The following is a 13,071-nucleotide window of genomic DNA, read 5'->3' as shown; positions in this document are numbered from 1 at the left end:
TTTCAATTTTTAGAAAACGAAGCTGAAAAGTATTCAGGTGATCAAGGATGATGGCTTATCCAATTTCAGCCCTAAAATTTTTGTCTACAACATTGAGGTCGAGCGATAAAGAGCCACAAATAGCTTGAAGGTCAACAGCTCTGGGTCTGAGGACCCAGCCTCCTGGCCAGGGTGCCCTCTGAAAGGAACCAGCCTAGGTGGCAGGTGCCCAGGCCTCCCTCCTGGAAGCCTCCACCCACCAAGCACAGGAACAGCACGGACAGCCTGAGCATCGCCCTCCCCTCAGAGTGGGGCCTGTAATTTGCCAACATGCACATGCACATGCAGCTCCCCTATCCTCCCCAGACCCTCCCCGTGCTCACATCCATAGCTTCAAGTATGCCAGGAGTCATACCCACCTAAGACAAGCTTTCTCTATTTTAAGATTTTTTTTTTTATTTTTAAGTAATCTCTGTACCCAATGTGGGGCTCAAACTCACAACCCCAAGATCAAGAGCTGCATGCTCTACCCACTGAGCCAGCCAGGCACTCTGCAAGCTTTTTCTATTAACTTAACTCCTCCTATAAGGCTCCTACTCAGCAGCCCCTCAACACCCAGACATTCAGAGACCCCATGCCATCTTGCACTTACTGAAATAACGCTTGTTACCATTCTTACGCCACATCATTTGAGTGGGTTTCCGCTCCCAAAGTAAATTACAAGTTGCTTGTGGGACAGAACTGTGCTTTCTCTCTTTTGAATCCCCCTTCAATGTCCAGAACAGTGCCCAGCACAGAACAGGTACTCAAGAAATGGTGGTTGGTAGTGATGGTCATGGCTGGAAGTCAGAGGGTGGCTGGCTGAATCTCCACATGTGGGTCCATCTTCGGTCACTACTGAGAGAGTCCCAAGGGGCATATGTCACTTCCCTCCCACACCACATCCAACCCCTGAGCCCACAGCCCTTCCAGAAGGGCTTAGCTTCCAGGCACCACTTACAACAAGCCATATTCAGCCCCTCACCATGCCCTCTCTTTTAGCAGGGGTTTCCTCCCTCAGGATCTTATGGGAAATGCTTCTCTCTCATGGGCACCACCCTTAGATATTTCTTGTGTAAATAAATGAACCTCGCTCGGAGTGGCCACCAGCAGATCTCCCTGAAGGTTCGTGGTTTCCTTATTCGTTTTAGTGGTGGGAATGAACAGAATTTGCTACCAAGCGTTTCTGAAAGCTGGATTAAAGAAGAGGAAGCGTCTGCTGGAATGGTGGGCACCAGGTGAATCCCTACCTTTCAGCGCTCCTGCCCAGACCAGACGCTCTCATATGGAACCCTCATCGTTTTAAAACGGCGGCAGCACCTGAACCCCGAAACAACAGGGTCCAAACGCACCCGGCCCTAGGCTAAACCAAAGACTCGATTCCCGACAGACCTGGTCTTCTCCCTTTTCCTCACCCAACATACCGGACCCCTGTGTGGAGTGTGGGAGGCAGTGGAACTTGGGACCATTCTTGTCCCTCTTTGGAGCGGCTTCCTCATCCATAAAGCGAAGGGCTCTACCTAGCGATCCCGAAGCCCCCTCCAGTTCGAAAACTGCCGTGTATGAAAGGGTCCAGCAGACCTCTGGTCCCCCACCTCACGCCCTCTCAACCTCGGCAGAGACGCAGAGGTCTCGTGGGGCCAGGGAACGTTAGATCCGAAGACCCTAAACTGCAGCCAGCCTGAAAGAGCCCCCACGATGCCGCGCCCTCTCCTCCACTCGGGTTTCACAAATCAGCGAGCCAAGCTGGGGGACTCCCGGGTAGGGCGGTGTTCGGATCCCAGCCGCTGCCCACCGCCTGGGCGTATACCCCGTCTCGGGCCTCCCTTCTCCCCATCCGTGCGGCGCGTGGTCGCTGCTCACCGCTCCCGAGGCAGAGGCCCTCCCGCCGCGCGACCGCTGCAGGAGCAGCGACCGCGGCCCTGCATTCGCGGCTGCAGAACTGTGTACATAGCCGCCATGGCAACGGACCGTTTCCGCAGATTCCGGAAGTGTCGGGTAGTGGCGGAAGTGAAGTCCGCGGCCCTGGGTGGAGACACGAGTAAGGTCAGGGCCGAATCGGAAAGGCGGGAGATGGGACCGGTTAATCCAGAAAGACTGCGGCAACGGCAGGCGCGACAGCACGGTCGGGAAAGCGAGGGAAAGAAGGCTGCGCTCGCACCAGGAAGCGGGGCAGCGGAGCTTCCGGCGCAGAGCAGCCGAGACTACGGCGGCCGTGCAGGTCCGTCTGCTTCTAGCCGTGTGCTCGCGGCGGCAGTCCTCCCCGCCCCGTTTGGTTTCTAGCCGGCAGCCCAGGCCTGCGCAGTCGCGGCGGCCGGGGAAGATGGTGGAGGACGGCGCGGAGGAGCTGGAGGACCTGGTGCACTTCTCCGTGTCCGAGTTGCCTAGTCGCGGCTACGGCGTCATGGAGGAGATCCGGCGGCAAGGCAAGCTGTGCGACGTGACGCTCAAGGTACCGAAGGCTGGGCAGCGCGAGGCTGAGGGATAAGGAACCGAGTGGGGAGGAAAGAAGGGCGGGGGGTAGGGGAAGAGAGGTCTAGCGGGCAGAGCGATGGGGCAAGAAGGTTGGAGACCGAGTAGGGGAGAGAGAGGTGCCGAGTGGGAGAGGGGATTGGGGCTGAGTGGGGAGACGGACAGGAACAGCCTCTTAGCCCTTGGAAAGCAAGGCTGAGAGGTGCGCGACGGAGGCCCTCGGCGTGGGAGACACTGGGGTGCCGCCTCCCTTTTCTGTCAGACAGGAGAAAATGGACTTGCAGCCTCTTTGGAGGAGGGGGCGGTGGCCGCCTCCACATTCTGATGGGCACCAGTAAAGCACCTTCTCTTGTCACCATAGACATTTCTTTGTGCCCCTCGAAGTTAGCTGTTCTGTTGTAGAGGCGCAGGCTTCACCTTAGGAGTCATTGCTTGCCCTTGGTCGTTAGATTACTACCTTGTTTCCTAAGAGCTTTTAAAATCATATCTGGACATCTTTTGAGGTGGGCATCTACTCTGCCCCCCACCCCATACTGGAAGGCACACCACCACTACCACCTCCACAAGGGTCTCTTAGGATGGACTGGGTCTGCGTGGGGAGAGGGATCTCTTAACCACCTGTTTCCTACCGGTATTCTGGGCGCAAGAGCCAGCCTTCCTCCTGTGCTTTGCATCCATTCCTGCTGGAGAGGCATGCTGTGCTGCTCCTTGGCCAGATTCCTGAGCCCTCTGGAGCCCTCCAGGTGGGGAGAGACTGCTGTGAACTGTGTTCCCTGTTGGGCTTTGACTTGAGGCTCTGAGCATCTGTGGAAGACCACTCTAAAACGTGTGTGTGTGTGTGTGTGTGTGTGTGTGTGTGTGTGTATGTATATGTATATGTATATATACATATTTATATATATGTATCTATATTTATATATGTGTGTATACGTTTGTATATATACTTATATATATGTACATATATACGTATGTATATACATATATACATATATATGTGTATACACACACACACACACGCAGAGCTCCTTTTGCTCTTCTCATTTTCTGCAGAATTAAGGAAACTTTTTTTCTTCCCATATTTGAGTCAGACCTCTGGAGACATGAGAGTAGATTTAAGAGTGTGGAGATAGAAGGATTTGGATTAGAATCCTAGTCGTAACCTTGGGCAAGTTACTTAATGTCTCTAAACATCAGTGTTCCAAATGTAAAAATAGGGATGCTTTCTTATTAGTGTGAGAATTAAATGAGACCATTTGTGGTGTTCTTTGCATGAGGCCTGGCCTGCGTTTTCATCCCTTGAGGGAGGTCAGTTTTCCAGGAGAGGCATGAGGTGGCCTGAGAGGGAAAAGGATCTTTAGTGGGGAACCAAGGGGTTTGAGAAAAATGAGCTGGACTAAAGGAGTCAGAGGAAGTAAATATAAATGAGGCGGTTACATGTAGATGTCGCGGCTACTAGAGGTTTGTAAGCACAAGAATGATCTGGTTGTGGGGGTGACACTTAGGGTGAGTAGAGACTGGTAAAAAGCAGTAATAGGGGAGGGTTTTTGGATTAAGATTTAGGCTGTAAGGGTGAGCCATGGAAAGCCTGAGAGAGAAGTAAAAGCATATGATACAGGGGGATGGTTACAGATATTTCTACATAAAATAAAGCAGTGCAGTTTGCCTCTGCATGTAATGCAAACACAGAATATAACAAGCCTTTGGCATAACAATGCTCGCGTGATTTTTTTCCATTAAAATGCTATTTATTCATTCAAAGAGACAAGATAATTACCAGAGGTAGTTCCAACCCAGAGTGTCAGTCTAAATTGCTGTGTTAGTTTCGAGCATCCGGCACATAAGGATAAAGTATAAAGGCACAGAGTAGAACTGAACAGGACCTAGAGAGCGTTTGCTTCATTGGTTTTCTAACTCTTCTGTACAGCCTTAGGAGTAGCTCAGTGGCAATGTGAGGTCAGAGGCCAGGGAGAGGTCATACAAACCAGGCTCTCTCTCATTTCTCTCCCCTTCACTAAAGCTGCCCTGTGAAATCTGTTTTGGTTTCTCTCTCTCTCTCTCTCTCTGTCCCTCAAGATAGAGTCTTTCCTGAAACTTCTGATGTTTCCTGACTGTGTTCCAAATAAATGGGTACTGAAAAGCTGGTTGGAAGCATTTTGGTGTGGGATGGGTTTATTGACTAGTGGGCCTCCTTATAGGGCAGTGCTTCTCAATCTTTAGCAGGTATTATAATCACTCGGTGGCCTGTTCACACGCTGGTTGTTGGACCTCACCCCAGAATTTTTTATTCAATTCGTCTGGCATGGGCCCAAGAATTTACATTTCTGACAAATTCTCCAGTGATGCTACTGCTGGCCTGGAGCTGCATTCTGAGAGCCAAAACTGTAGGGTGATGGACCTGACCTTTTCAATGCGATGTGTTCAGAGTCCATGGATCTTCATTCAGGCTTCTGCCTGAGTGGAATAACCTTGGCTGTTACCATTTGAGGAGCCTTGTGATGGGAGGGGACTGGGGGCTCTTGCTTCTGTGTGCAGACTTTCACTTAGTCCCCTGAATGGTGCCACTTCCTTGTCTTCAGTGGTTCCCTGGCTGCCCAAGTTTGGAGTCTAGTTCGTCCTGTCCAGATGATAAACCTCCAGCGTTTATCCAGCAACAGAACAGTTGCTTGCCTAGTGGAGGGGAGCAGTACTGTCTGATTGTGGCCTCCCTTATCCCCACACCTTCAGAGGAAGCCTGAGTCTCCAACAGTTGAGTTTTGGAGGGGGCTCTGCAGGGACTTGCCATCTGTAGCACTCAGTATTCTCCATCTAAATCAGCTACTACTCATCTTCCAAAATTTGGTGATGCTTTTAATATCCTCTTTCTTTCAGCTTCTTTTTCCTTGGGAGCTTTGCTGTTTCTTGATTTTCAGTCTGAGAGGTAGTATATAGTACAGACTCAAGCCAGACTGCCTGGGTTTGAACCCTGGCTCTGCCAGTTATTAGCTGTGACAACTTGGGCAAGTTCCTTAAACACTGGTGACTCAGTTCCTTCATCTTTAAAATGGGTGTCATCACCTACCTAGTAAGTGTGTTAGGGATTCCATTAGTTAATGCACTTAAAACAATCATGTAGTAAATGTTCAGTAAGCAGTAGATATTTATGAATAACAATTTGATGGCGCTTCTAGAAGGGAGGGGAAATAAATGGGTATGTTCAACCTGCCATTTTGAATTTGTTTTAGCTTCTGATGAATTCTGGATGATTTTATCTAAACATAACGTTCATTGCTTTAAAAGAGTTTGCAAACCACTGCTTTGCTTCAGTAGCCTGCATTTTACAGATGAGGACCCAAGCCCAGAAGAAGGGACTGGTCCAAGGTCACAGACTGAGTTAGGCAGAGCTAGGACTAGAGACTGGACTCCTGGTCTCTGTTCTCCTGGCCAAGTGTTCTTTCGTGCTCTCCTGTTGCCTCTTCTGTCACTGACAGTGGCAGAACTGATTCCAGCTGCTGATTCAAAGTGGATTAATCTACCTCAGGTCAACCCTCACTCATCCTTAACAACATGTCATCTTTTCTGTCCTCCCGAGTTTTAGTGAGAGTGTGCAAGTTAGCGTTAGCAGGTATGATGCAGTCTGTAAGTTCACTGCCAACTCCTAAACCTTTCTTAGTTTTGTTTTGGAAATATTTGAAATTTAAATTCCTTGGGCACCTGTTGGATAATTAAGAAGAGGCATAACAGAAAGAGTAATAATGCTGGATTTTTAAAACCATATTCTGTATCTATGTTGACTTGAACCTTTTTCTTAAAAACTGAACATGATGAACCCTCTTCCCAGAAAAATGTGCATACAAAATTTTGCATTCAGTCATAGGCGTGATTCCCCTGAAGCCCATCTTTGGATCATGGGTCATGAATCCAGCTGAGTACTGTTCTCCTATCAGGAAAAACCCATGGTCCATCTACTTGGCAAATCATTTTATCTTGAAGGTACGGAGGATAGCAGTGCAGGACTTCTTGGCAACATATAGCAGAAGGCTTGGTCTGGGTAGAGGGGTTTGCGTCCGGTCAAGGCTCTTAGCCCCTCTTTCCAACAGCTGGTTTCATGTCCTTTCCTCTGGGCCACCAGCTGCCCAGTGCTCAGGCCACATCTGTCAGGCTCACATGCGTCCAGCGAGTTGAGCAGATTCAGTGAGTGCTCACCACGGGCTGTTATTCATAAGATCTAGACCCACCACTTTAACATTTGTCTGTTCTCCTCTCACCTCACATACTCCTTTTTCTTTATTTGTGAAGACAGAATGGGGTCACCAAACCTGAATGTTACTCACTGATCCATCAGCTTAGGAGAACAGCTTCCTACACACACACACACACACACACACACACACACACACACACTCTCACACCCTGATTTGCAACCACTAATGAATGGTTCTCCAACAGTTTTCTGGCATCAGTCTTCTAGCATTTTCCCAAGGCCCTTGCTAAAGTTTTGAGCCCAGATCTGAGAATTTATCCTCTGGAAAGAAATGTCTTTTCCATGGGTAAAAGGCACAGTATTAGAATATTTCCTTTTGACCCACTAAACCCAAGTACGCAATTTTCATTGAGACTGGCTTCAAAAGCCACACATTTGAGTGGAATCTTGCCTAAGTTTCTCTCACACTGATTTTGTGATGAAGGAGTATGTGGAGAAGGATATCAGGAAGTGAAGTAAGAACTTGTTGATACATGCCACTTTTATGTTGTGTGTGGTGTTACACAGGTATAATTACAGAGCTGGAGGAATCCTATGAAAAGGAGCCATAGAGATCCTCTATCAAAGCCATTCATTTTACAGATTAAAAAACCCTGAGGCTTAGAGATATTAAGGGACTGCCCAAGGCACAAAGCTATATTCTCTGGGATCCAACATAGCTGTTTGTTGGTGGAAGGAATGCCTTTGCGTCCTCTATCAGATTACTCACCTGCCCTGCTGGTGTTATGCAGCAGAGCAGGGAACACCATCTGCAGTGTCATTTTTGAGCAGGGAGGACAGTGATGGGTATGCTGCTAGGCGTATGGATTGTGAACTCTTTTGAATTTGAAATGACACTGTATTGGAAAACTTGAGCCTCTGAATATCATTCATTCCTGGTGTTTTCTACTGACTTTTTCCAGGCGTCTGTGTTCATTTCCAGCCTCTCCTCTTTTTAGTGAACAGTTAGACCTCAGAGGAAGAGTGTGCTCCTTGAGAGCACGTGTGCACTTGGGATATGAATTCATATTCATCGAAAAGTCAGTTTTGCTCTTTCTTCCTCAAGTTATGTGGTGGGTAATGCTGTTACCTTTGGACACCAGGCAGAGGATGAGAGAACTTGCTGCTGCCTGATGTAGGGAGGGAAAGGGAGTCGGAGGCATCCTGGAAAATCAGTTACCACCCAAGCAGTGTTCCTGGGGTTCACCCTGAGGCTTCTGGAGCTTGGCCAGCCGGCTGTGTGAATTTAAGAAGCTTATTTTGGGGATGCTTCTTAATGCAGGTGGTTCCTTTATTATTTTGTACATGAGACTCCATCGTTTGCCCCTTGGCCACACCTGGTTCAGCTTAGAGGCTGGTTGATGGAAAATGAGATCACATCTTTCTAAAGTTGTGTTCCTCGCCCCTTCTAAATTGCAAGCATGGCGTGTCCCTTCCTACTCTTGATTTGTTGCGTGTTGGCACTCCTGTTGCCTCCTTGGTGTAGAGCCAGCCAGTTTCCCCACAGTCAGTTTGGGGAGGCCCCTTCCGCACAAACCACTGACCACATCACCCGTTTCCAGCGGGGGAGAAGAGAATGAACCAAGATGTGTGAACCAGGAGTTGGCAAGCATTTTCTGTAAAGAGCCAGATAGTAAATATTTTAGGATTTGTAGGTCATACAGTTTCAGTTGCAACTGCTCAACTCTGATGTGGTAGCACCAAAGCAGCTGTACAGAATACATAAACAAATGGGTATGGCTTTGTCCTGTTAAAACTTTATCTGCCAAAAACAGGTGTAGGCCTAACCCATTGGCTGTGGCTGGCTGACCCCTGTTGTAGAGTGATATGGCCTTTGTAAAGTTAAAGGCTTTTGAAGTAGGCTCCACTTGCTTTATTGCCCCAGCATATACTTCTGTGGTTTCAACACAGTATCTAGCAGTGGGAAGCATCTCTTGTTAAAGAGTACAAATGAGCCCGAAGTGAAGCACTTTCTTTTTCCAGCTCACTGCAGGGGATCATGGGACTATCCTGGTTGGTGACTGAATAACTGACATAGGAGAAGTTACTGTTAAATTTTGCATCTCTAAAGTCTTGTTAGCTCTGCTGGAGCTTGAACCAGACTGTTTCTGAAGCATTAACTAAAGACACCATGCTCCCTTTCTGTCTCAGTTGAAGCTGAGGATGCTTAGCTGCTTGCAGAATGGCAGGCCAGAGGAGACCGTGATGGCTCCTGTGTTCCAGTGGACCTGACCAGCTGTGTTCAGGGCCGTGAAGGTAAGGGCCAGAGTTGGGGCTGCCCGCCGGCAGGCAAAGTAGACAGTTCACATATGGCCCAATACATCTGGGCAGAGTGTGCTGCATATCTGATCAGAACACAAAAATGCTTTCCAAAAAACAGGCTCAAGAACAGATATTTTTATATATTTACGGCAGAATTATTCACAGTAGCTGAAAGATGGAAACCACCCAAGGGCACCGACTGTTGAATGGATAAAATTTACTCCATTTTGTTGAAATATACACGATGGAATAATATTCCATACATACAATGGAATATTATGTAGCCTTAAAAATGGAAGAAACTCTGACACCTGCTACAATATGGATGAACCTTAAAGACTTTATTTATGCTGAGTGAAACTAGCCGTTCATAAAAGGACAAACACTAGAAGATTCCACTTGAATGACATGACCAGAGTACACAAAGGAAGTAGAGTGGGGGCTGCTTAGGATTGGGAGGAGGGGACAGAGTTTCAGTTTGGGAAGATGGAAAAGTTCTGGAGACAGATAGTGGGGCTGGTTGCACACCAATGTGAATGTCTTTTACGCCACTCAACTGGACACTTAAGAATGGTTAAAATGGTAAACTTTACGTTATGTGTATGTTACCACAATTTTTTAAAAAGCTAATAAGCTCAAGAAGACTTGTTACCAGGTGGGCACGTGAGACTGCTTGTAGTGCTGTGATTGTGGAGACACTGAAGATAGAATGTGGCTCTGTGTCCAGACCCACCGAGGAGAAACACAGATACTGAGGGGTGATCTCTCCTGTTCTTGTGCTGCCTCAGCTGTTAAGAGCCAGATTTTATTAGCTCAGCCCTGGAGCTGCACTTCAAATGGTCACTTAAAAGGAATCGATTTCTGAGAGATACATAGTAAAGTGACGCACACGTGTCGTAAGCTTATTTTTCCTGTGCTGATTTGTAAAATCTAAATGTCCTGTAACCTTGACAGAGCTGTTCTGAGGACCAGCAAAACATACTGTGCTAACCTGTCTTCCCACTAAAGGTTTGTTGGCATAATCTGTAAATTACAGTGGCTTTCACATCAATATCTCTGTTTTGCTTATTTTGCTTCTAAATACTAGACCTGCGTTTCACCTGTCCTGTTGATCCTCATGCTAATTATGTCTCAAATGAAGGCTCTTTCCCTCCCAAGCTATCTCTTCTTTTGTTCATTTTGTGTATGGATGGCACACTATCCATGTAGTCAGGTAGAAGGGAAGCTCTGGAATTGGCTTTGGCTCATCCTCTCTCTCTTCTGTATATTTTATGGCACTTATCACAATAATAATGACATTACTTACAATATCATAACTCCGTGAGAGCAGGGACTGTGACTGAATTATTCACTGATGTGTCTATGTAATGTGTCTAGTAAGCCGCTGTCCTAATTCAGGTCCTCTTCATCTTTTCCCTAAACCCAGGATTTCTGGAGTAGTGTGTTGAGAGAATTCTTACAGACCCTTTAGGGAATGGTCCTTGTGCAGCTGCCGGATTGTTTCTCCCCAGGCTCTGGTCTGATCATTCGTTCTCCTGTTGTGAGTGACCTCCCATTCCATTCTCATTCAGCAGTGTGCTCAGCAGATATGTCAGCGCCTTCCGCGTGCCAAGCACTGTTCCATCTGCTGAGCAAGCAGCCCTAGGCAGGGTAGGCAGCGCCTCCGTGAGTGTGAGCTCACGTTCTGGTGGGAGGTGGAGTGGCAGACAATAAACAGATAAATAGGTATAAAATGTCCCGTGGTGATAAGTGCTATGGAGAAAAATAAAGCCCGATAAGGGGACTGAGGGTGTTGTTTTTGTCAGAGGGACCAGAACCAGCCTTGCTGAGTAGAGGTCTGAATGAAATGAGGGAATGACCCATGAGCATATCTAAGGGAAAGTATTCTAGGCAGAGGGAATAGCAAGCACAGAATCCTGAGACAGGAGCATACTTGGTATTTGGGGACACACCAGGCAGCTGGTGTGATAGGAAGAGAGTGACCTGGGTGACAAGTGGAAGAACACAAGGTTGGAGAGGTAGATCTGCAGGCCCAACATAGTTCCTTGTGTGGCTCAGTGAATACTTGTTGAATGAATGAATGAATGAATGAATGAAGCTAGACAGTAATTATTCGTTTATTGGTTTATGAGTTTAGAATCAGGGCAGGGTGTTTGGGGTATACATAAGAATTGTAGGGAGAGGGCAGGGACTGTGACTGAATTATTCACTGGTGAAGAGAGCACAGGATTTCACTTGGACTTTTCCCTTCTCCCATTCAGGAGACATGAGCTCTCTGGCCAGAGCTAGAGAGACCAATGTTGGCGTGTGTGTGTGTGTTTTTAATGTTTATTTATTTTAGAGAGAGAGAGAGAGAGCATGAGCAGGGGAGGGGCAGAGAGGGAGACATAGAATCTGAAGCAGGCTCCAGCTGTCAGCACAGAGCTGGATGTGGGACTCGAACCCACGAACTGTGAGATTGTGACCTGAGCCGAAGTCAGAGACTTAACTGACTGAGCCACCCAGGCGCCCCTGGCTTGTTCTTGAAGTAACTTCTCTTCACCACGGAGAACATCAGGAGTTAGAAACTTGTCAGGGGAACAGGAAGTAGAACTCTTGGTGGTTTAAAAGGTGCTCCTACCCATGTTTGGGAAAGCTTGTCTTTTCTCCCCCTGTCCATAGGCTGTACTTTTAAGTCAGCAGGACATCTGGGGATAGCCACTGGCTGGTGGGAGTGCAGGAGCAGCAGGTGGTGGCTGGTTTTCGGTGGGATTAGAGGAAAGACTGCTGATTTAAATGCTTCTCTGATTATTCTAAGCTGCTCACAGAAATCTGCCACTGTGTCTGTGAGACGTAAGAGAAGCTTAAGCATGCCCTGTTGGTGCTGACCGCTACTCCTGGTTGACTTTTTTAGGGCCACCAGCGGCATCCTTGATACACACATTCCACCAGACCGGCCCTTCTCTGCCTTTCTCTCCTAGTCGTCTGTAGGCTCCTCCTGCCGACTGTGTCTTTGTGATCTGTGTTCTCCAACTTCCAAGCTTTTGCTCCCGCATTCTTCTGGCTTAGAGTATCGCTCACATCTGCCAGCATTCTTACCCGTGTGCAAGGCTCCTTTCATATTTTTTTTCCCCCAATTAAGGGGAAAGAAGTGGCCAAACACTCCTTCCTCTGTTCTCCTAAGGCACGCTGCATTGTTTCTGTTCAGCATTGTCTTGTGGTCACAAGTTTGCACTCCTGCCTCCCTGCCAATCTGTGTTTTTGTGAGGCACAGGCCTGTGCCACCTTCTCTCTTTTGCGCTGCCCTGTTGCGGTGGGGGGTGGTGTGAAATCCCGTCTGTCTGGAGTCTTCTCATATCCCTCCCGGGGCAGTCAATCTCTCCCTCTTCTGTTGTACCTTATCCCCTTATTACTGACAATATGGCCCTTGCACTGATAGCTTCCATGTCCCCTGAGAGCTCGTTGGAAATGCACACTCTCTGCCCCCACCTCAGACCTGCTGAACCGGAATCTGGTGGTTCTTACATCCTGTGCACATGAAAATTTGAGAAGCATTGCCTTCACACTTCGCACCCCTTACCATACTGAACACAGTGTAGACGTGCTTGAGTGTTCACTCTTCCCATCCAGACGTTGAGCTCCTGTGGCCTGTGAAGCCTCTATTATCCAACATACTTCTTAGCATGTTTCAGGCGCTCAAAAGTATTTGCTGTATTATCTGAAAGGGCCCCTGGTGTTATATTTGAGATGCTCCTTCAGTCAACATATTAATGAAGTGCCTAACTGTGCATGGTGCTTTCCCAGTGTACGAGGCACCCTGCTGTGGAGTGGGCATCAGCCCCTAACTTTGGCATTGAGAGATCGGTGGGTGAGATGGATACCCATAATTAATTATGAGACAAGGTGGAGTGTGGTAAATTCTGTAAGTGCCCAGCTGTTACCAGAGGCCTAAGGGAATGCCAAAGGAATGGCAGCTATTTCCAGTTCACAGGATTTGTGATGGTTTCATGGAGAGGATAGTGTCCGATTGGTGCCCTGCACGATGAATAGAACTTTGACAAACAGACTTTGTGGGAGGAGGCATTCCAGGCTGGGGAGAGCCTGTTCAAGGGCCTAGGCAT

General features: G+C 47.9%; 2 protein-coding genes across 18 annotated transcripts in view; one reads left to right on the top strand and one right to left on the bottom strand.

The window, feature by feature from the left end:
* KIF9 (kinesin family member 9) overlaps positions 1–2,110 on the bottom strand; it is a 54,451-nt gene extending 52,341 nt beyond the window's left edge. For 4 of the 15 annotated variants that reach the window (XM_058727158.1, XM_058727166.1, XM_058727172.1 and 1 more), the window contains exon 1: positions 1,443–1,607. In XM_058727158.1, the coding sequence (XP_058583141.1) occupies positions 1,443–1,521 (79 nt within the window). In that variant the 5' untranslated portion in view covers positions 1,522–1,607. The other 11 variants (XM_058727159.1, XM_058727171.1, XM_058727161.1 and 8 more) reach the window with 10 other exon arrangements.
* Positions 2,111–2,334: 224 nt separating this feature from the next.
* KLHL18 (kelch like family member 18) overlaps positions 2,335–13,071 on the top strand; it is a 55,132-nt gene continuing 44,395 nt past the window's right edge. For 2 of the 3 annotated variants that reach the window (XM_058727183.1, XM_058727182.1), the window contains exon 1: positions 2,335–2,470. In XM_058727183.1, coding sequence (XP_058583166.1) covers positions 2,342–2,470 — 129 coding nt within the window. In that variant the 5' untranslated portion in view covers positions 2,335–2,341. Of the gene's footprint in view, positions 2,471–8,860; positions 8,966–13,071 lie in introns of all 3 variants that reach the window. The other variant, XM_058727184.1, reaches the window with a different exon arrangement.

Source organism: Neofelis nebulosa, chromosome 4 (genome assembly GCF_028018385.1).
Source record: "Neofelis nebulosa isolate mNeoNeb1 chromosome 4, mNeoNeb1.pri, whole genome shotgun sequence".
Lineage (NCBI taxonomy): Eukaryota > Metazoa > Chordata > Mammalia > Carnivora > Felidae > Neofelis > Neofelis nebulosa.
Note: the sequence above shows the minus strand (reverse complement) of the source record. Positions and strands in the feature narration are given on the sequence as shown.